We start from the raw sequence: 23,001 nt of genomic DNA, 5'->3' as shown, positions 1-23,001 counted from the left end.
CTGTTTCGCGACGAAAACAAGCTTGAGCAATGGCGATGTCGAATGGTGCACACTCGGTAAGTAATCCTACAATTTTTTGTTTATAGCGTAGTTTATACGGATTATTCCCCCAAAAAATATACGTATTTTGGAAATGCTGAGTCGGATTAGACTAGAATCGATTAATTTTATGGAAGAAAACCTTTCAATCAGCCGTAGTCCGTAAACTTCACACGTGTCGGGCTGTGATTGGAAGGAATCGTAAGAAATCGGATTCCTAAAGAATGGAACGTATCTATGATCTTATAGGGGGGTCGACTGTATTACAAACTTTTTCAGTTGGTAGTTTGAGTATTTCTGCTTTTATGTGCATTATGAATTAGAGATTAAACAATGAGTTTTTATTTCATACCGATCGATGGGTTGGTCAGATCAAAAACGGTTGCGGCCACATATTAAGGAAGGTTACAATAAATTAATAAACACTGCAATTTCTAATCATAATTTGTTGTAATGTAGCAGTTGACTACATCAAAATAATTGAGAAGTTGCGGCCGCAGTTTGACCTACCTACTAAGGCCATTGGTTGACCTACCTACTAAGCAATATGTTTTAAAGGAATGTTGGAATGTCATGACGACAGGATATTTCTTGACCCAGAATGCACATGAAAATAAATCCCTGTACACTTAGTTTATACTTATACATTACTTGCGTCGAAAAAAGTTTTTATTGCATATACATTTATGTTTTATATATGAAAATAAGTGTAAGGGAATGACACACAGATATGTAACGCCCTGTACCATACATCGTACATACGTCTGAATTTTCAGACAAAGTTATGAACGTCGACAAATAGAATATTGTAAGGTACTTTATATTTTTGTGCTAATGGAGGGTCAGAACATCAGGAAATGGGAAAACACCGGAATATTGAACTTTGATTGATTAACGTTAGTGTGTGTGGAGTTCTTCAATCTTTTAAATGTTTAATAATTACTGTGCTAATTGTTGAAAATTTTTGAAATTTAGAAAGAAGGTTTGTTTATTAAGAGAATACATGCTTTTTATGATTAATTAAAGTTCGAGAGGCTAAAAAGAAAAAGTGGGTCGTGTGTATGTTTAGTGTCGGACTTAGTGACGAGTTCACTCATTTTCTCATTTAAAAATTTTTATAAAACTCATTCATACTTTCAAAATTAAGGTTTTTACTAAAAAATATTTTTAAGAAAACATCATAAGAGATGGCGCTACACGTAGTTTTAAATGTTTCCGGAAAAGTTAAACACTCGTTGCTGGTTTAATTAATAACGAAAAGAAGTTTTTATTCATATTTATTATAAATTCTATCACACATCATACTAATTCGCCATGACTCATAACTAGTTTTCGGCTCGTAGTCAGAAATAAATGATGTAGTAAAACATGTAATTTAATATTGTTATGTTAATTAATGAAGTACGCTGAGTTTTATTTTATATTTCAAGCTTTTCTTAGTATCCTTTAAGACAAAAACTTTGTAAATTCCACTACAGATATCAAGAAAGAAGAAGTAACAGAGAATTGTGATGTAAAACATACTATAAAATCAGAATGTAAAGTTGATCTGCAAAAATTAAAGATTGAAGTAAAGACTGAAGATCATAAAGATGTCCATCTTCCAGATGATAATGAACAGGTAATACAAATTTTCGAAATATTTTACAGTGAAATTTTATTATTAACTTAGCTTTCTAAATGGTTGAAAACGCAATATAATATTATGCTTTGAATTTAAGTGTATTCTGTATTAAATAAAAAATATGTATTATTATGAGAAAAACATTTAACAACGAGTTGCGTAAGTTTCCTGGCTGTTAAGATATTTAAACAATAACATTTATGTTGTCAATCTTAATAAATAAATAAAACTGTCTGTGGCGTCATATGTTATAAAAACTCTCCATAATTTTAATGCTTATAAAATGAAAAAATGCTTAATTTTAATTGTAGAAATGCATTTCACAAAGAATTATAGATGCAAACAACAAATTAAATCTTCATTTTGTCCGATCCCACTCGAGATTTTACATTTTATATCTCTTCACCCCTTGACGTTTATTTACGAAAATTTAATAACACCTTATACACAACGTACGGTACTAAATTACGTTTCTTAATCTTCAATTTATTCTGAAATATTAAATGAAATAGACGCCAAAATACACGCCCACTCATATTCACGAAATTTTTCGCCATGTTTTTTTGGTACAAAAAAATCTCAAAATCTAAAAATTTGCAAAACGTTTACCAGATTTAAATACTTTATTTTGTTATGCATTTATAACATCCCTAAAAGTAAAAGCGAATTTCAACATTAAATTTATATATGTAAATTATAGTACAGTCGACCCCCCTATAAGACAGTGGATACGTTCTATTATTTAGGAATACGATTTCTTACGAGTCCTTTCAATCACAGCCCGACACGTGTGAAGTTTACGGACTACGGCTGATTGAAAGGTTTTCTTCCATAAAATGAATCGATTCTAGACTAATCCGACTCAACTTTTCCAAAATACGTATATTTTTTTTGGAAATAATTTGTATAATAATTATAGGGACCGTAATTATAGGGGGGTCGACTGTAGTCTTCGTTAGGCTTAACATCGACGAAAATTCAACGCGAAGTAACATGCAATGGAGAAAAATGTCAAGATGTGATAAATTAATATATTTTTTCGTACACAATCGGTTATCCGAAACATCAATCTTCCGAACAACCCCAGTCCCCAATTGATTTGGATAATCGACGCTCTACTNTGCGAAAACTTCGCTGAACTTTGGAGACATCATTAATATAAATAATTTTTATTGCTGTTGAATAAGAATTTTTTTTTTTCACAAGAAATGTATAAAATTACAGTGCTGTATTACACTTACGGTACCTAATTTACATACTGTACAGACGATAGTTCGTCTAAACTCTCCGTAGCGTGACGCTAGACGGCGGAAAATATATATATAATTATAATAAAGACACAAAAAATTAAGTTAATATATAATTAAATATAAAATACTTAATTTATATATAATTAATATATAATTATATGTACGGTACCTAATTTATATATAATTTATATATAATACTGTACAGAGGATAGTAATCTCTCCGTAGCGTGGCGCTTGACGGCGCGGAAAGTAGTTCGGCTGCCTGATGACTTTTTACGTAATTATAGGAGTTTTTTTTTATCGTTTTTTACAAATACCGTAGCAATTTTTTCGCTGTCTTATAGGAATCGTAATTATAGGAACCCGTTTTATAGGGGTCTACTGTACAGATGATTTCAACTAATTTTTTTTATCGTGACACTCTTTACATTTTAACTTTATATCATAATTTCAGTTCGTTCCGTTACCGATAAATCGGTTTTCACTGTTTATAAAGCTATAAATAACTGTAGCACGTATATAGTCTCGAATAGAGAGGTCTTGTGTCGTCATACAAGGACTATTCCAGACTAAAACAATTACATCCATCTAATATCCCAAATCTGCATTGGCACAATCAAAAATTATAAAACTCAACGGATTTTATCGTGGATCCCTAAATTTTTATTAGTGCAACCTTTTCGCGTAACACAAGTTGAGCATCCCTAGTCTATTAAGTGATCCACTGCATAAAATCACTTAAAACTGTTGATTGTGGGTTGGTGCCTGATCAATGGGCTACCAAGTGAAGTTTTACAGGTTTCTTCATGTCTGTAACACCTAAATAAAGACCAGTTTTTGTTAGCACTCCCAGGAAAATCCCCTTTAGCAGATTGCCCACATGTCGCTTAGCCGTATACAACCGTAAACCAAACCGAAAACAAAAAGAATTAAGTTCTACAATACATGTAAGAGATCATGTAGTTTTAAGGCACTTTTTTAAAGCACAACTGTTAAATATTATTGTTTGACTTATTACCGTACTTCCTCTCTGTTATATGTAACTGCCAGAAAAGTAAAAATTAAACATTTCTAACTGTTATAACTAGATGTGAAACTTAACATCTAGAAATGAATTTTTCGATTTTAAAATATAACTTGGATGGCCCAAACGGATAATTTGTATTGTCATTATTTCAACAAAAATAAATCTGAATGAGCAGACAATTGGATCTGTAGTGGTTTGTTGGCGTTTCAATTGTGAAGAAAACGTAAATTTAGTCTGTGAGGATAGAATAATAATAACTAAAAAGTACGAAGAGCTGCCGAACATCAATTTGACTTAGTTTGTGCCAAAATAAATAAAGGCACAGATTAAGTACACAGAGACTTAAAACTCCCTACGCCATTTATGTGATCGATTTTAAAGTCACGTAATAAATTTAAACCAATCACAATGAACAACTGTGCCGAACTCGGTTACAAGGAACCGCTGTCGAATACTTATAGCGTCATGTTTACCTACCTGACCTCACGAATGTTTTGGTTAAATTTGTTCTTTTAGATTTATATTATTCCTAATTATAGATATTTGTAACTGGAATACAAAAAATAAAGAAATAACGATTGTGTACATGAATATATTTATTTTAATACTGTATTTAATACAATCTGTTTTCTAAATGTCTTCTTGCATATTTTGCATTGATGCATTTTCCTCCTGTAAAATGAACATACTCTTGATGAGTTTGGAATTCGAAACTGTTTTATGTCTTAATGAATTTTCTATTGATTGATTAACACGGTTTTACTTTTAAATTCCTTATTACAAATATTACACTTTTTAATGTAAACTTTGAATGTTCTTTTAGCGTGTTTTTAGTCATAAATGGCATGCTACAAACAGAGTATAAATACATATTTTAATGTATAATACAATGTCTGGATAAGGCAGTTGAATTGGTATAACGTTTTTTACATATGTCACAAACATACTATTTTCTATCGCTATGACTAACTTTATGACGTCGCAAATAAGGTTTTGTTTTAAAATATTTGTTGCATATATCACAAGAATATTTGTATTCATCGCTGTGTATATTAATATGCTGTTTTAAACTTTCATTTCGTTTAAAACTTTTGTTACATACCTGACAAGTATAGTTAAATTCATCATTATGAACTACTTTATGATGCCTTAAATAATGTTTTGTTTTAAAACGTTTGTTACATACCTGACAACTATACTTAAGTTCATCATTATGAGTTTTGTGATGCGTTTGTAAATCCTTTTTTCGTTTAAAACTCTTATTGCAAATATCGCATTTGAAAGGACGGTCTTCACTATGCGTTACTTCATGATCCATTAATTTATAGTTACTCTTAAATTCTTTTCCACATATTTTGCAGATCCGAGGTATGTGTATTCTCTTGTGTCTTTCTATATGGCCCTTAAGAATTTTATTACATACCTGACAAGTATGGTAAAATTGATCATCATGAACTAATTTATGTCGTTCCAAATTCTGTTTTGTTTTATAACTTTTGTTACATACCTGACAAGAAAAGTTACGTTCATCACTATGAGTTTTGTGATGTATTTTTAGTTGATGTTTCAGATTAAAACCCTTATTACAAATGTCGCATTTGAAAGAACGCTCTTCCCTATGAGTTGTTGTTTTATGCCTTTTCAATATTCCTATTGATATAAAACTCTTATAACAAATGTCGCATTTGCAACGTTTTTCACTATGAGTATTTTTATGCTTATTTAATTTGTCTTTCCATTTGAAACTCATATTGCAAACATCGCATTTGAAGGGGCGATCTTCACTATGAGTTTTTTGATGGTTTTTGACGTTGTTTTTCGATTTGAAACTCTTATTGCAAATATGACATTTAAAAGGACGATCTTCACTATGCACTAGTTTATGACTTAACAAAATACTGTTAAGCTTAAATTCTTTTCCACATATCTCGCAGGCATGAACTTTGTGTATTCTCCTGTGTCTTTCTAAATAGCCCTTACTAACGCCCTTACCGCAAATGTCGCAAAACACGTTTTTCCGCTTGATATTTGATTTTTCTCCATTTCTTGGAGATGAATTCACTCGATTTGCAGATGGCTGCATACGTAAATTCCTGTGAGAGATTTCGTTTTCATTTACAGTTTTGTGTTCTTTCATGTGTCTCAGCAAAAGAAATTGCCACAAAAACTTCTTATTGCAGGTTGTGCAGCGAAATGGTTTTTTACCAATATGACAGAACAGATGTGTTTGAAATATTCTCTTATTTGCAAAAAGCAGTTTACAAAAATAACACGAAAATATTTGTTTAGAATGAGATGAAAACATAATCCTGAAGTATTTCCTTTTAATCTTATTATGAAGTTTTTTGCATTTTCTATTGGAAGGAACGTATTTCTTCGTTTTCATTTTATATTTATAACGTTGTTGCGTTTGTGAATTGTGCTGAAAAAAGTATTCCTGAATTTGCTCTTCCTCCTCCACTGAAAGANTTTTTGCATTTTCTATTGGAAGGAACGTATTTCTTCGTTTTCATTTTATATTTATAACGTTGTTCCGTTTGTGAATTGTGCTGAAAAAAGTATTCCTGAATTTGCTCTTCCTCCTCCACTGAAAGATAAAAAATAATATAATAGATTATTTATAATATTTGAAGAAATAAAACATAACTGCAATATTAAGATATTAGTGCTGCAGTTATATTATTTGTAAAGTATATTAATGTCTTTAATTAAAAAGCAAAGCATCTTTTGTTGTTTACACTAAAAATAAAACATTTTACATTTTACGATCATAAATTAATAGATTCAGCTTTAATTTTTTTATCGGACATTTAAATGAGTGAGAAATATTAAATTGTTTTATTTTATCTGTTTTTACTTATGTAGTTTGTTTCAGTTGTTATAACGAAAACGTAGGAAAAATTGTGTGCTTTTAGAGAGGGAAAAAGTCATTAAAGTAAAGGAAAAAGTATCACAGCAAAACTGAATCGTTAAATCACTAGTCATGAGTTGTGATTTAATGATTCTAAATATTCAAACGTAGTTTTATTAAGTTCAAATTTATATTAATACGATGTAGGTAGTTACTTGTAATTCTCAAATGTCTAATCCCAGTTTAATGTATGACAGTTGAAACTTGAATGCAGTTTTTCAGCTGCCCCCTGAATAATACTACATCAAAAGATCTGAACTAAGTAACATGTTACTTACTTTGGATGTTCATTTCATTCTTGTTACAGTTTTCGTCCGGAGTGCGAAATTCATTGTTGACAGGCTAAACAATATGCAAAGAATCACTTATAATATATAAACTAGTAACGAGTTACTCAACTTTCTCAGCAACATTTAAAATTTTAATGGTGCTGTCTGTAATAAAACGTTTTTTAACTGAAATATGAAATTTTTAACTATTATAGAAATGCAAAGAACTGAATTTTAAACGTAGGAATAAGTTTTAAATAAAAAATTACAATTGCTAATAACGAGTAAATCATCGTTAAATTCGACCCTGCTGGATATACACACGACTTTTATTATCTACTTACCCTCTTGATTTTTAATCACAAAAATTCAGTATCGTCAATTAACCAGTGTAAAGTGCCAGAAATGAGTAATGTGCAAGTAGACAATTAAAATAAAATAAATCTGGTATTTTGTACTATGCATAACAAAATAAAGTATTGAAATTTGGTCAATTTTCACCCTCTGATTATTTGCAAATTTTCAGATTCTTCACCAAAAACATGGCAAAAAATTCCGTGAATATGTGTGTGTTAGCATGTACATTAGCGTCTATTTCATTTAATATTTCGGAATGGATTGAAGATTAAGAAACGAAATTTAGTAGCATGTTGAGTACAGTATAAGGAGCATTAATGTTATTAAATTTTGGTAAATAAACGTCCAGGGGTGAAGAGATGAAAATGGTAACGTGTAAAATTTCGACTGGGATCATACTTAATGAAGATTTTATGTGGGTAGCATTTATAATCTTTTGTAAAATTCATTTTTACAATTAAAATTAAACATTTTTTCATTATATAATAATTAAAATTATAGAGAGTTTTTGTAACATATGGCGGCACAGACAATTTTATTTATTTATTATGATTAGCAACATAAATGTTATTTTGTAAATAAAATCTGTTAACAGCAAGGAAAGTTACGAAACTCGTTGTTAGATATTTTCTTATGTAAAACATATTTTTAATTTCATACAAATCATAATTTTATTCAAAGCATAATTCGATATTAGTGATATTGAACTACGTTTTTAACCATTCAGAAAGCTAATTTAATATTAAAATTTTACTAATAATGTGTAAAATATTTGGAAATTTGTATTACTTACCATTACCTGTTCGTTATCATCTGGTACATGAACAACTTCTTTACAATCTTCAGTCTTTACTTCAATCTTTAATTTTTTCAAATCAACTTTACATTCTGATTTTATACCATGTTTTACATCACAATTGTCTGTTACTTCTTCTTTCTTGATATCTGTAGTGGAATTTTTTGTCTTAAAGGATACTAAGAAAAGCTTGAAATATAAAATAAAACTAAGCATATTTTTATTAATTAACATAACAATATTAAATTAGATGTTTCACTACATTTATTTCTGATTACAAACCGAAAAGTAATGATCACGGCGAATTGGTAGAATAAATTATAATANTCTGCTACTTCTTTCTTGATATCTGTAGTGGAATTTACAAAGTTTTTGTCTTAAAGGATACTAAGAAAAGCTTGAAATATAAAATAAAACTGAGCATATTTTCATTAATTAACATAACAATATTAAATTAGATGTTTCACTACATCATTTATTTCTGATTACAAACCGAAAAGTAATGATCACGGCGAATTGGTAGAATAAATTATAATAAATATGATTAAAAACTTATTTTCGTTATAAACCAGCAACGAGTGCTTAACTTTTCCTGAAACATAAAAAACTACGTGCGGCGCCATAAGTTTTATAAAAAAAAAAATTGTAAATGAGAAAATGAGTAAACTCGTCGTTAAGTCCGAAATTTATAAATGAAAATATTCGGGGGTAATTATGCTTTGACCGTCTTCCTTTGTGTTATTGGCTATATAACAGCCGAGAAAGTAAAACTTAGTTAAAGTGTCAAATAACCACCAATTTAAAAATCTTCAATTAGAAATTTACTTATCGTTACTTTTTACATTTTATTCTCGTAGATGTTGTAAAATATCATAAAGAAGTTATTTTAATCAATCAAAGTTCCATATTCTGGTGTGCTTTTTATTTCTGGACGTTCCGACCCTCCATTTGCACAAAAATGTAAAATACCTTACAAGTTACAAAATTAGTTTGTCGACGTTGATAACTTTATGTATGAAAATTTAGACATATGTCCTTACGATAGTCTATACTGTACAGTGAATTACGTATCAATGTGTCACTCCTTCACACTTCGTTTCATATATAATACATGAATGTGTATACAATAAAAACTTCTTTCGACGCAAGCAATGTATATAAGTTTAGACTAAGTGTACAGGGATTTATTTTCATGTGCACTATGAGTCAAGAAATATCCTGTCTTCATGGCATACCAACATTCTTTAGAGGCACATATTGCTGAGTTCATAGGTCAACAGATAATATTTATTGCTTGATTAATACAGTTTCTACCCAATTAGAAGTTGTTTCAGGATGGTTTGCTTGAATTTTAAATAGATATTATATGCGCAAGTACGTACATAAAACTAAGGTAAAAAATCTATTTAATAACTAAGGTAAAAAATCCATTTACATGAATTTATGTATTACCCATTATTTTTATTTTTACTAAAAGCATTAAACCTACCTCTTTCGATTTTATAACCAGAATGACTCCAAATACTGGATCCGTTTGTGTTGTTTGTGTAAATTGGTTCTACTTCAATATTTATCTGAAATAATAAAAGATTACATTATATTATTACAGATTGATCTTTATAGTAAAACAAATGAAAAAATTATTTTAACTGGAGCATAAAAGTACGCTAACTGAATAAATTTTATTAAGAATAATATGGCCTATTAACTACTTATAATGGTAGTGTCTGTCATCTATTTAACACATTTAAAAAAAAATTTAAATTCAAACAACGTGACTTCTAGTTTGCACCAGATAAATGTATACAGTTCATCAAAGCCTCTTGCTCAATTAAAAGAATCTGAATATATAAATAATTGTTTATTAATTAAAAAACGAACGGACTGAAATTTAAAATTAGACTTATAAATTCCCACTTTCTTGAGTCTGTACGACTGTTCGACAGTTCTTTCTTAATTTTGACAATACAGATAGGTGAAAGTCGAGACCAAATATGAAAAACTTACAAGCACAAAATTCCGATATAAGATTTTTCGATAAAAATCGAAAGTCACGTTATTTAAATTCATAAAGTTTCCTTTGAAAGAAGTTATATACGTTAAATTAAATAAAATATAATAAAAAATTGCATTGCTAATTGCAAAAGGACTACAATTTTTTATTATATTTTATGTCACTATAAATATCTGCTAGTTGCTTGTCTTTTCTTTTTTGCAATTATAATGTTTCAACTTCTCTTACTTTTGGGTCTTTTAATGCATATAAGAAGCGAAGGCATAAAAATCGTGTCAAATTTGATCCTCAGCTTTTGGAAACTTGCACGTTTTAAAACTTCCTGAACCCCAAAGTATCTTTAAAAATATGAAGATTTTACTTGTGATTACAAATTACAATATTTAACGATTACAATTTATCTTTGATTTCGAAATTAACGTTTTGCCATTTTATAAGAACTAATAATATGAACAAGTTTTTGAATAAAATTTCCTAACAGATGGTGCCACACACAATTTTCCAGTTTTTTGCCGGAAAAGTTACGCAACTCGTTTATCGATTTTTTCGACAACAAATACTCTCAGGTTTCTTATTTTGTAATGATCAATCTCTCGATCATAGCCAATCTCCGAAGTAATTGATCGAAAACGCAAGAGATCGCGAGACTTGTTTTACTACTGTTTATGCCTGATAGGAGTTAAAAGACTCCAACACGTTTTGACATCTTACAGCTTAAATACCATTGATTCTACAAATATAATACACTAAACTCAAACCACACATACCTGAAATATAAATCTGTACATACGAAAGTCGATACGTTCAAAATATTACATAAAATTAAGCATGAAATAAAGCAGTATCAGTACTATCGATTAAACTACAAAATTTCTCCGAATATCGCCTAATTTGTCTGAACAAAAGTATTATAGTATAATAAAAATCTAGCAAGGAGTTGCGTTACTTTCTTGGCTGTTATGGGATTTTATTTTGAAAACTACTTTTTAATTATTAAGCATAATAAATATATAAAATTGTATGCATCTGTAAAGATATTTCGTTTAAATAATATACATATTTTTAATTATTATAAAATAGCAAAAGACTTAATTTTCAAGATAGAGATAAGTTTATTAAACATTGTAAATAAAATCAGCATTAATTAAGTATGATCCCTCGCGTGACCAAAAGCGAGCCGTCTGTGGAAGCTGTGTAAGAGCCGCTTTCCTTGTATTTTATAAAATACATATACAGATTGTGCGATTATTTTAATATTTTAACGTACATTGAATTAAATAAAATTATTATTTTGTTATAACCGCATTACGTATCTTATTACAAAATTATATACTACATGTTTAAAACAATAATAAGATTCTAATATAAATTTCGAATGAAAGCGCCGTATTGTCGAATACGGAACAGCTTCCACGGATAAAGTATTTGAATTGGGTAAAGCAGCCATATTACATGCATTCGCGTATGCGTTTTACAGAGCAGCAACCTCACGCGGTTGAGCTAATAGATGTTACACACCAAAATATCGTATAACGCTTTAAACGATTCTATCCAGGTCCGGCACAGCTTACCTACCATCAAATGTCACCGCACCCCTCTACAAACGACCACCCTCTATCCCTTTATCCTCTAGATTAGTGTTTTTCAACTGGGGCGATATCGCCGTAATGTGGACGTTTTTCCATGTTCAGGAGGCGATTAGTAACAATTTATATTTTGGGGGGCGAGAAACAATTTTCTCGGCGATATAGTAAAACATTATATTAAGAATAATTAGATATTTTATTCGTTATATCGTACAATAATTAAACAAATAACATTATAATAGTCACTAGTCTATTCAATGCAGTACGAATTTGGTGTTAGTCTTGGTCCTCGGCATCGGAGTTTTGAAGTGAATGGGGCGATAATAGGTAACGGTTTTATTGAAGGGGCGATACTACGTTGAAGGGGGGTGATACTACGTAACGGTTTTATTGAAGGGGCGATACTACGTTGAAGGGGGCGACGATTCGTTAGAGGTTGAGAAACACTGCTCTAGACCTTTCACAACAAAACTTTAGTACAATCAATGTTTCTTATATGTTAGCTTCCATGTGGAATTTCATTTCTTTATCTTCATCCTGTCCTGAGATATTAAGCGAAATAGATGTCAAACACGCACACACACACAAACATTTATATACAGTATACGAAATCAGTTAAAATTTTTGGGTTTAAGAAGTTTCAAAACGTGGAGATTTGAAAAAAAAATCGGAGGGTCAAATCTGACAGGATTGAGTTACTTTCCTTGTTATGAAGTTAGAACAACCGACAATGTAAAACGTGACTTCATACAATAGGAACAGATAATTGCCAGTCAGCTATAATATATATACACAAGAATATACAAGTAACAATAACAATATACTCGTACAAGTAAAAAATTTTAAAGACAGTACGACCACAAAATTCCGCCAGTAAAAAAAGGGTTATCCTTTTTAAACGAAGACAGTGGGCAAAACGTCAAATTTATAGTAAAGAGCCGAAATGAGTTTCACTTGAAATCGAAAATAACGTAGCTTAGTTTAAAGCTCGTGGGGCCATTATTTATTCAAATGTACTGTTTTAAAAATATATATTTTTTATTTCCCACCTTATATTTTAGCATTTCAGTTGTGTTTCTCGTCCTAAAAGTAACATTGCCATTTTACGATAAAGTATTTTACACTCACCTCTAATGGTTCTGATTGAATTGTTTTATAACAATTTACATCTGTATTAAATTCCACTTCAAAGTTTTCTTCGATTCGTTCGATTGTAAGGTCCGAATAATTCGTTTCTAACTCTTGTTTTATCTTCATTTTCTCGATTTGCGATATTCTCGTATTCCAATAATCTGTATTCAATCAAAGAATTAATTAATTAATGAATGTTCATTTGAAATTTAGAGCAAGCAATAAGGAAAGACGAGTAAACTCATNAACAATTTTCTGGGCGATATAGTAAAACATTATATTAAGAATAATTAGATATTTTATTCGTTATATCGTACAATAATTAAACAAATAACATTATAATAGTCACTAGTCTATTCAATGCAGTACGAATTTGGTGTTAGTCTTGGTCCTCGGCATCGGAGTTTTGAAGTGAATGGGGCGATAATAGGTAACGGTTTTATTGAAGGGGGCGATACTACGTTGAAGGGGGCGACGATTCGTTAGAGGTTGAGAAACACTGCTCTAGACCTTTCACAACAAAACTTTAGTACAATCAATGTTTCTTATATGTTAGCTTCCATGTGGAATTTCATTTCTTTATCTTCATCCTGTCCTGAGATATTAAGCGAAATAGATGTCAAACACGCACACACACACAAACATTTATATACAGTATACGAAATCAGTTAAAATTTTTGGGTTTAAGAAGTTTCAAAACGTGGAGATTTGAAAAAAAAATCGGAGGGTCAAATCTGACAGGATTGAGTTACTTTCCTTGTTATGAAGTTAGAACAACCGACAATGTAAAACGTGACTTCATACAATAGGAACAGATAATTGCCAGTCAGCTATAATATATATACACAAGAATATACAAGTAACAATAACAATATACTCGTACAAGTAAAAAATTTTAAAGACAGTACGACCACAAAATTCCGCCAGTAAAAAAAGGGTTATCCTTTTTAAACGAAGACAGTGGGCAAAACGTCAAATTTATAGTAAAGAGCCGAAATGAGTTTCACTTGAAATCGAAAATAACGTAGCTTAGTTTAAAGCTCGTGGGGCCATTATTTATTCAAATGTACTGTTTTAAAAATATATATTTTTTATTTCCCACCTTATATTTTAGCATTTCAGTTGTGTTTCTCGTCCTAAAAGTAACATTGCCATTTTACGATAAAGTATTTTACACTCACCTCTAATGGTTCTGATTGAATTGTTTTATAACAATTTACATCTGTATTAAATTCCACTTCAAAGTTTTCTTCGATTCGTTCGATTGTAAGGTCCGAATAATTCGTTTCTAACTCTTGTTTTATCTTCATTTTCTCGATTTGCGATATTCTCGTATTCCAATAATCTGTATTCAATCAAAGAATTAATTAATTAATGAATGTTCATTTGAAATTTAGAGCAAGCAATAAGGAAAGACGAGTAAACTCATTATTACTATTCCCGTTGTAACAGTAAACAAGGGGATGCACTATCAAGTTTAACTGAAGTGATTTCTGTGGTAACACTTCACGTTAGCTTCCGGCGCACATAGGAAAAAAAACGGAAAAATTCGAAGATGAGTAATACCTCCGATTTAAAAAATAACTGTGAAAACCTTAAGGGATGAATTATATAAAAACTTTTAAAAATTCTAGTAACGAGTAAAGTCGTGATTAAGTTCGCCATGTCGCGTTTCTCTCAGCCAATAACCGTTCGTTTGATAGTCACGTGAGAAAATAAAATTATGTGGTGTTTTATTAATTAATTAATGGCAGAAAAAACAATGCAGTTAAGTGAGATGACTGACATTAGAATAAAGAGGAAAAGATAACAAATTTAAGACAAATTCTACACAAATAATCACACATAATTTATTTCAAAGGAAAAAAACGAACGAGATAGAATTATTTATCGCAGATCTTGATCGAAGTACAAACGTATTTTCACACCAGTTCTTTCTCGATGCAAGAAAATATCTCTAATCCAAAATTTTCGACAAAATTTTCTACTTAAATATAGCAAGCCATAGAAAAGAGAATTTGTAAACACGTGGATAACGGCAGTACCGGTATCGTTCGCCATCTTGAATATTGTACGCACGCGCCGAAATATAGTTAGGTTGCCGCTTGTGTGATTGTGCAGCGCGTTACCTTTTTTCGTTGTCGCGCCACATGAGTGAATCTACTTTAATAGAAATACATATGACTCCCAATAACTCTACGTTAAATCTTCGATATTTAATAGCATCAATGACCCTAATGAAGAGATGAAGACCTAGAGTAGACCCAGGAAGAGGTAAATGTACAAAATAGCTGAAGACCTAACAAAAAGGACTGACGATGTAACAACGGTGTTTGCCAGACGAGTGATAAAAGCGAGTTGGGTTGTAGGAACAACATTTGTTTATCATACATCACGTGGGTTTCGTAGCTACTAACTATGACTCGCGTTGGTAACGGGCTACCTGTTGATTTCTATTACCTTTGAGTGTGCGTCCCTTTTTTACTGCTAAAACGAAAAGAAAAACACTGAGTTTACTTGCCTGTGTTTGTTAGGGCTCTTTCATACTATGGCCGAGTGGTTCGACTGGTCCGACTTCAAGACGTGTTGCCATGGCAACAGCAGTGGGTCGACAGAGGGGTTGTTTCAGTAGGACAACTTTAAACAGCTAACTATTTGTAATAGGGTCGGAGAGTCGGTCATAGTGTGAAATAGCCCTTACTCATTCAAAAATTCGAGTAAAATTAATATGGATATTTATTAATTGACATTGATTGATGACACTCTATTCGACTAGCAGATTTAAGTTTTTCCTATTACATGAATTTTATTTATTTATTTATTGAAGCAAATGTAAACTCAAACTCGAAAGTTTTAAAATCTTTTATTGAAAACAGATTGTTGACATTCCAGAATATTCTAAATTGAGAAAATGAAGATAAAATTAGACCCAGAAAGTGAATATTCAGATTTTATATTTAACCGAGTTGATGAAAAGTTTCAAGTTTTAAAGAATTGCAAGAAGGAATTTAATACGAATAACAAAAAGTTCTGTAGAGGAATTAAATCTGAACCTTCAGAACGTAAATATGCAAATAAGTTGAGTAAAATGTACTTTTTTGTATATAACTCTAGATTTGCTTTAAAAGCGTTATTTGCAAACTTTTTACGTTTACATTACTCCTTCCAAAATTTTAAAATGAACTTTGTCTACTTAAATTCATGAGTACGAGGGAAAATGTTACGATTTTGAAGNAAGGTATCCAGCTAAAAAAGGTCTTAAACTTAATATTAACGAATAGACATAGATATATCTAGATGTAATTTGACACGCTGAATCGATTGGTATTAAAAAAATTTACTTATGATTAACTGTTTAAAAGTTACGAACGATTTTTTATTTCAGGCTATTTGCTTCGTTTAAGAACAACTGTATTAAGAAATGCGCAGGCACTCATCGATATTAACAAAACGAATTACTTTAATTCACCATAATATGTTCCATCTAAGAGAGAAAGCGACATTAAAAATGCTAAAATGGTGTCGTTAGCCAGCGAACACGCTTAACCACGACAAGGGTGTAGGGACAACTGACGCAGGGAAATTTTCCCTCGCCGGTGGGGAACATGTCGAGCGTGACGTCACTTCCACAATTCCCTACACACACGTGTGCAGTAACAGAAATAGTTGACACGATAATATAATTATTATATATTATTTAAAACAAAAGTAAAAATTTAATAACAAATTTAGGTTCCCTCATGTTACTTTGTAACAACATTAAACGTCTTTAGTTCTTTTTTCCAAGATATCGGCTGTTATGCAAAAGGTATCCAGCTTTAATTGCTACTTTTTTGTATACAACTCTAGATTTGCTTTAAAAGCGTCATTTGTAAACTTCCTACGTTTACATTACTCCTTCCAAAATTTTAAAATGAACTTTGTCTACTTAAATTCATGAGTACGAGGGAAAATGTTACGATTTTGAAGTGAAAAAAGTCAGTCGAACTCGAAAAGATCCATCATGCCTCCATACAAAAACTATCAAACAGACGTTAGTAAGACAGATGGCTTCAAAATCTTTTATTACGTTATTAGATTTAAATTTATTTAATTCTTTTTTTACAACCTATTCGTTATGATTTGCGTGACTTCATTTGTGTTATGAACTGGGCAAAAATTTTCAAATTTCAGACCTGTAGAATTCCGCTATAAACAGTCTGTTCGTCTGTTCTTTTTTAAATCTGATAACAGATTGAAAATCGTAAACTTTTCTATCCAAGGAACCGTAGTCACGTAATATTTTAAATTAAATTACAGTATGATTAAAAATGCAGTCAATATAAAGGATTTTCAAACCTGAATTACTATAAATAATTAAAAATAATACAATTGAGTCTTTTACCTTAATGGAATCAATGAAACAGACAAATAAACAGGGCAAACTTGATTTAGGGGTCCCACGTAAAGTGTTGACTGCAGACATTTTCCTTCGGGAACTGTGGGGAAGGGAGGAGTTGACCTTCAGTGGACGTCCGTTTATTTCATTGAAGTTTCTACAGTTTATGCATTTTATTTTATTTATTTCAAAATTTCGCGTTTTGTTCCTACTTTTTGTATTTGTTATTCGTCGGCGAGAGTTATCACACGAACTTATGGAAATTATGTTACAAATATTTATGTTCTACAATACAACTTACTTAAAATTATTACGTAAAATTTAATTTGTTTATTGATTTAAGAACGTAAGATGGGGAATTTAGTTTTGATGAAAATGTGAAGTTTTTCACTATTAAAATANAGGGAAATTTTCCCTCGCCGGTGGGGAACATGTCGAGCGTGACGTCACTTCCATAATTCCCTACACACACATGTGCAGTAACAGAAATAGTTGACACGATAATATAATTATCATATATTATTTAAAACAAAAGTAAAAATTTAATAACAAATTTAGGTTCCCTCATGTTACTTTGTAACAACATTAAACGTCTTTAGTTCTTTTTTCCAAGATATCGGCTGTTATGCAAAAGGTATCCAGCTTTAATTGCTACTTTTTTGTATACAACTCTAGATTTGCTTTAAAAGCGTCATTTGTAAACTTTTTACGTTTACATTACTCCTTCCAAAATTTTAAAATGAACTTTGTCTACTTAAATTCATGAGTACGAGGGAAAATGTTACGATTTTGAAGTGAAAAAAGTCAGCCGAACTCGAAAGGATCCATCATGTCTGCATATAAAAACTATCGAACAGACGTTAGTAAGACACTTGGCTCCAAAATCCATTATTATGTCATTAAATTTAGATTTGTTTACTTTTTTTTACAACTTATTTGTTATGATTTGCGTGACTTTATTTGTGTTATGAACTGGGCTGAAATTTGAAATTTCAGATCTGTAGAATCTCCCTATAAACAGTCTGTTCGTCTGTTCTTTTTAAATCTGATAACAGAGTGAAAATCGTAAACTTTTTTTTATCAAAGGAACCGTAGTCACGAAATTTTTTAAATTAAATTACAGTATGATTAAAAATGCAGTCAATATAAAGGATTTTCAAACCTGAATTACTATAAATAATTAAAAATAATACAATTGAGTCTTTTACCTTAATGGAATCAATGAAACAGACAAATAAACAGGGCAAACTTGATTTAGGGGTCCCACGTAAAGTGTTGACTGCAGACATTTTCCTTCGGGAACTGTGGGGAAGGGAGGAGTTGACCTTCAGTGGACGTCCGTTTATTTCATTGAAGTTTCTACAGTTTATGCATTTTATTTTATTTATTTCAAAATTTCGCGTTTTGTTTCTACTTTTTGTATTTGTTATTTGTCGGCGAGAATTATCACACAAACTTATGGAAATTATGTTATAAATATTTATGTTCTACAATACAACTTACTTAAAATTATTACGTAAAATTTAATTTGTTTATTGATTTAAGAACGTAAGATGGGGAATTTAGTTTTGATGAAAATGTGAAGTTTTTCACTATTAAAATAAGGTAAATTTATAAAAAATATTTGCTAGTGCTTTTTTTCATTATAATATCACACTTTCTACTAAATCCTAGGCAAAATTAATAGTTAATCCGGACAATGAATAAAAACGGGACGGGTGGCAACACTAGAAGTGAGAAATAGAGAAACATATTTTTAAACAGTATATTTGTATAAATAATGGCCCCACGAGCTTTAAACTGAGCTACGTTATTTTCGATTTTAAGTAAAAGTCTTTTCGGCTCTTTAGAATGATATTTGACGTTTTAACCACGGTGTTCGTTTTCAAAATAGCACTTTTATAGTTTCGGGGTACGGCTGTTTGAAAGATTTTCTTCCATAAGGTTAATCGATTGTAGAATAATTTGACTCGAACATTTCCAAAACACGTATAAATTTTGGGTATAATCCATATAAAATATGCTATAAACAAACTATTGTAGGTATACTTACTGAGTGTGCACCGTTGCAGACGCCATTGCTTAAGCTTGTTTTCGTCGCGGAGCGGCACATCGGACGACGGAAGCGTGTCACGTGACATTTATGGGTACTGTTCGGTCACGTGACTACTCATAAATTATTCTTGTTGCGAAGAATTCGCTGAACTTTGGAAACATCACGTGAGAGACAGTGGCGTACCGTAGTGGGGGCGGCACTTTTTAGGGTGCGGCAAAATTTCACAATATATGATAATAATATTTTCAAAACATTTGAAACATCCTAATCTGTACTTGCATCGCGCCTACGATAGTGCTATCGTCCGGCGAAGTATTGATAGTATCGTCTAGTTAATCGGCTCGCCGGGTGAACTAGTAACTTTTTCATCCGAGGAATTCCTGTCAAACCTGTTGACCTTTTGATTCATTCGCGTTCATATACACCACTAATATCCAATAGAACTATTTTGAACAGGTCGCTGCACTACCACCGAATTTTTCGTTGCTTGTTCTGTGACAAAACTTAATTTTTGTCTTTTAAATTGAAATACCTAAATAAGGGGGGCGAAATTTCCCTCCGCCCCGAGCGGCTGACACCCACGGTACGCCACTTGTGATAGATCATAATATACTATACTATTTTTATTGTAATTAGAAACGATTTATTATTATTATTGACTGTTTTGAAACAACAAAGGTAAAACCACTCGTTAATGACATTGATTCTATCATAATATATATTATGATGATACAGTAAATATTAATCATATGCAATACAAGATGTCTAATGTCTTGATGTAAATAAATATTATACAGTTTTGTTTACGATATGAAAGAGATTAGGCCATTTAAAAGCAGAGCAGAATTATTAGTTATTTATCGTGATTTTAATCCATATTTGAAATGGAATCATGTCTTAATACTTTTATTAAAGTCTCCAAAGTTCAGCGAATTTTTCTCAAAAAGAATAAGTTATCAGGAAACACGTCAAAGATGAGTAGTCACGTAACACGCTTCATACGCGTCCGCCGTTTGATGTGTCGCTCCGCGACGAAAACGAGCTTAAGCAATGGCGTTATGAACGATGTACACACTGTAAGTATGTTTTTTGATAATGATAGCGAACTAAGTTTTGTGTGATTAATTTCGCTGTTGTCGGTGTTGTGTTCTTTCATGTGTCTTTTTAATAGAAATTGGAAGGAAAATTTCTGATTGCAGATTGTGTAGCAAAATGTTTTTTTTTTTCCAATATGAAGGAACAAATGCGCTTGTAGTATTTTCTTGTTTACAAAAGTCTGTTTACATAAATCACATGTGAGATTTTGTTTAGAGTGGGATGACCGCGTTACTCTGCACTATTTCTTTTTAATCTTTCTTTAAATGTTGTTGTATTTTTCAATTTAAGAGACAAATTTAGTCTTGTTTGCATTACACTTTTTATACTTTAGTCTTTTTGAATTGTGCTGAATATTGTATTCTTCACTCTGTTCTTTTTCTTTAAATCAAATTTAACTCAAATACAACAATTGCTTGATTTGCTTTAAATTATGTTCTTATTGTGTTTAGATAATTTGAAATATAATAAACAATTTTAATATTTAAATTTAAGTAATGTTAAAATATAAATAGGTAACAAAACTTGTGCATTATTAAATACACAATATACTTTATCCAGCGATGCACAACCTGCGGCCCGGAAATACATACGGCCCCCTTTTCAGTGTTTACGCGGCCAGCCAAAGATACAGGCCAAATCCCTTCTTTCAAGTGTGTCTATGGATTACTCGCCCTATTGCGATATAAGTTCTGTTACCTTAGTGCAGTGTTTTTCAACCTGTGGGTCGCGACCCCCAGGGGGGTAGCGAAGCCTTACACCGGGGGTCCAGAATTTCCTATCGCCCACAAACGAAGAAGAAAAGCTCTCAACAGAGGTGTAGCTAGAGTGGGGAAGAAGGGCACGTCACCCGGTCGCCACTCGCAGAGGGGTGCCAAATGGTCTCCAAGACAAACAAGTTTTGTTTCTGGAGGGGAGGGGCGAGGGAGGGGGTCGCTAATATAACTGGCGTCTAATTACAGAACGATTCCGTAGCCGTAGTTCTGGTTTTTACCACGAGATGCCGCTAGTGTCACGAGGTTCATATAGCGTATATGTCGTACTGTACGGTGTACTTGGAATTTTTTGTCGATATTTTAGCTTTAAAACCACACTTTATCATCGATAATTGGTTGCGAAGTATTCCCGCTACGTTTCTAAGAAATCGTTATGGAAAATATTGCGTTGGCTATATTAGAAAATACTCGTTGTTATCGCGTTAAGCGCTTCTCCTCAAAGGAAAATCTTACTAACAAGCATGTAGGTTTAGAACCTAAGTAAATGCTGGTGGAGGAAAAATCTATATTCTGTCGTGAAACTTCATGTTCTGAAGGATTTTCTACTTTCCTTCGATTACGTGAGCATTTGGAGAAAGTACTGTACCTGTATACGGATTTGCCTGTGAAATTGAGAAACTGGAATTCAACACTATGAAGGGTAAGTAAATTCTCTTCTGAAATTTTAAAAATGCTGTATTTAATTATTATATCTTAAAATAATTGTTTTCGTGAATATTAACAGCTCATTCAGTTGTAAATAAAAATATTATGTACTGTATTTGACAGATTTCTACGAATGGAAAGCCACAGAGGAATCGAGAGCCAACTAAAGTTAACAGTGTCGTACTGTCTAAAAATTAATGGAATTTATAAATTTTACTCGTGCGGTTCTGGCACATGGGATCGTGACTACGTTCGATTCAGAAATGTACCTACAAAAAGAAGACATTCAATAGCAGATTGTGTATATAAAAATGCTGCAAATGTATAATTTTCAATAAATCCTTTTTATATAGAAAACATCTTTCTTACGAATAGCATTTTTTTTTTAGCTAATTTTCAAATAAATCTTGGCGGATCTGTTAAATCAGGCTACAGAAAGTTCATTAATATTTTACTGATTATGATAATTTGTTGATGGATTTAAACTACCAATTCAAAAGACTTTACTGAAATTATACAAGATACACTTAACTCTTGGTATTTGCTAGGGTTAGGTTTTTTTTAAAATCTCGTGAAAACTAAATAAGGATGCCTATGGAGAAAATTGAGTTTGGTTTTGTGGAATATTTCGAAGTTAAACGTTCATTGTAAAATAAAATATTGCAAATTTTCTAATATAAAACGTTTAAATTATTTCTAAAAAGCAATGAATAATTTTATTAAATAATACAAAAAAAAAAATTCGAGTAAGAGATTGAAAATTCAGCAGGAAAATCTCGAGATTAAAAGAATTTAAGAACGAAAGTCTACATATTCTGTAGAATAACTTTTATAATATACCGTATAATTTTAAATGTTTTGATAAAAATAATGAACAATAATCATCTTATAATATAAACATTGAACATTAGACAAAAGACAAATTTGACGTTCAACAAACGAACAGTAGCAAATTTTGTTCGTAATAAATTAATTCTGACTGTGGTGTATTTATACCTAGAATTATGCTTGTCCAGCTTCTTGACGTCACGAATTAGCGACATCTCG

General features: G+C 31.2%; 1 protein-coding gene across 1 annotated transcript; it reads right to left on the bottom strand.

The window, feature by feature from the left end:
* Nucleotides 1-4,608: 4,608 nt before the first annotated feature.
* Nucleotides 4,609-13,191, bottom strand: LOC111639384 (zinc finger protein 708-like). Its single transcript, XM_023385258.1, has 5 exons — nucleotides 13,002-13,191; nucleotides 9,763-9,847; nucleotides 8,271-8,422; nucleotides 7,130-7,193; nucleotides 4,609-6,400 (listed from the first exon to the last, which is right to left on the bottom strand). The coding sequence occupies exons 1-5, from the start codon at nucleotides 13,128-13,130 to the stop codon at nucleotides 4,887-4,889; spliced, it is 1,944 nt and encodes a 647-aa protein (XP_023241026.1). The 5' UTR covers nucleotides 13,131-13,191; the 3' UTR covers nucleotides 4,609-4,886.
* Nucleotides 13,192-23,001: the final 9,810 nt, after the last annotated feature.

This window comes from Centruroides sculpturatus, unplaced genomic scaffold (assembly GCF_000671375.1).
Source record: "Centruroides sculpturatus isolate CEXI.00-Female unplaced genomic scaffold, Cexi_2.0 scaffold1242, whole genome shotgun sequence".
Classification (NCBI taxonomy): Eukaryota; Metazoa; Arthropoda; class Arachnida; order Scorpiones; family Buthidae; genus Centruroides; species Centruroides sculpturatus.
Note: the sequence above shows the minus strand (reverse complement) of the source record. Positions and strands in the feature narration are given on the sequence as shown.

Bases quoted from the DNA above. Each gene is read 5' to 3' on its own strand.
- LOC111639384 (XM_023385258.1), bottom strand. From the start codon at position 13,130: ATGAAGATAAAACAAGAGTTAGAAACGAATTATTCGGACCTTACAATC. The intron at 9,848-13,001 runs GTGAGTGTAAAA...TTATTATTTCAG, and splicing joins TTCAATCAGAACCATTAGAG to ATAAATATTGAAGTAGAACC. The intron at 8,423-9,762 runs GTAGGTTTAATG...ATTCCACTACAG, and splicing joins TGGTTATAAAATCGAAAGAG to ATATCAAGAAAGAAGAAGTA.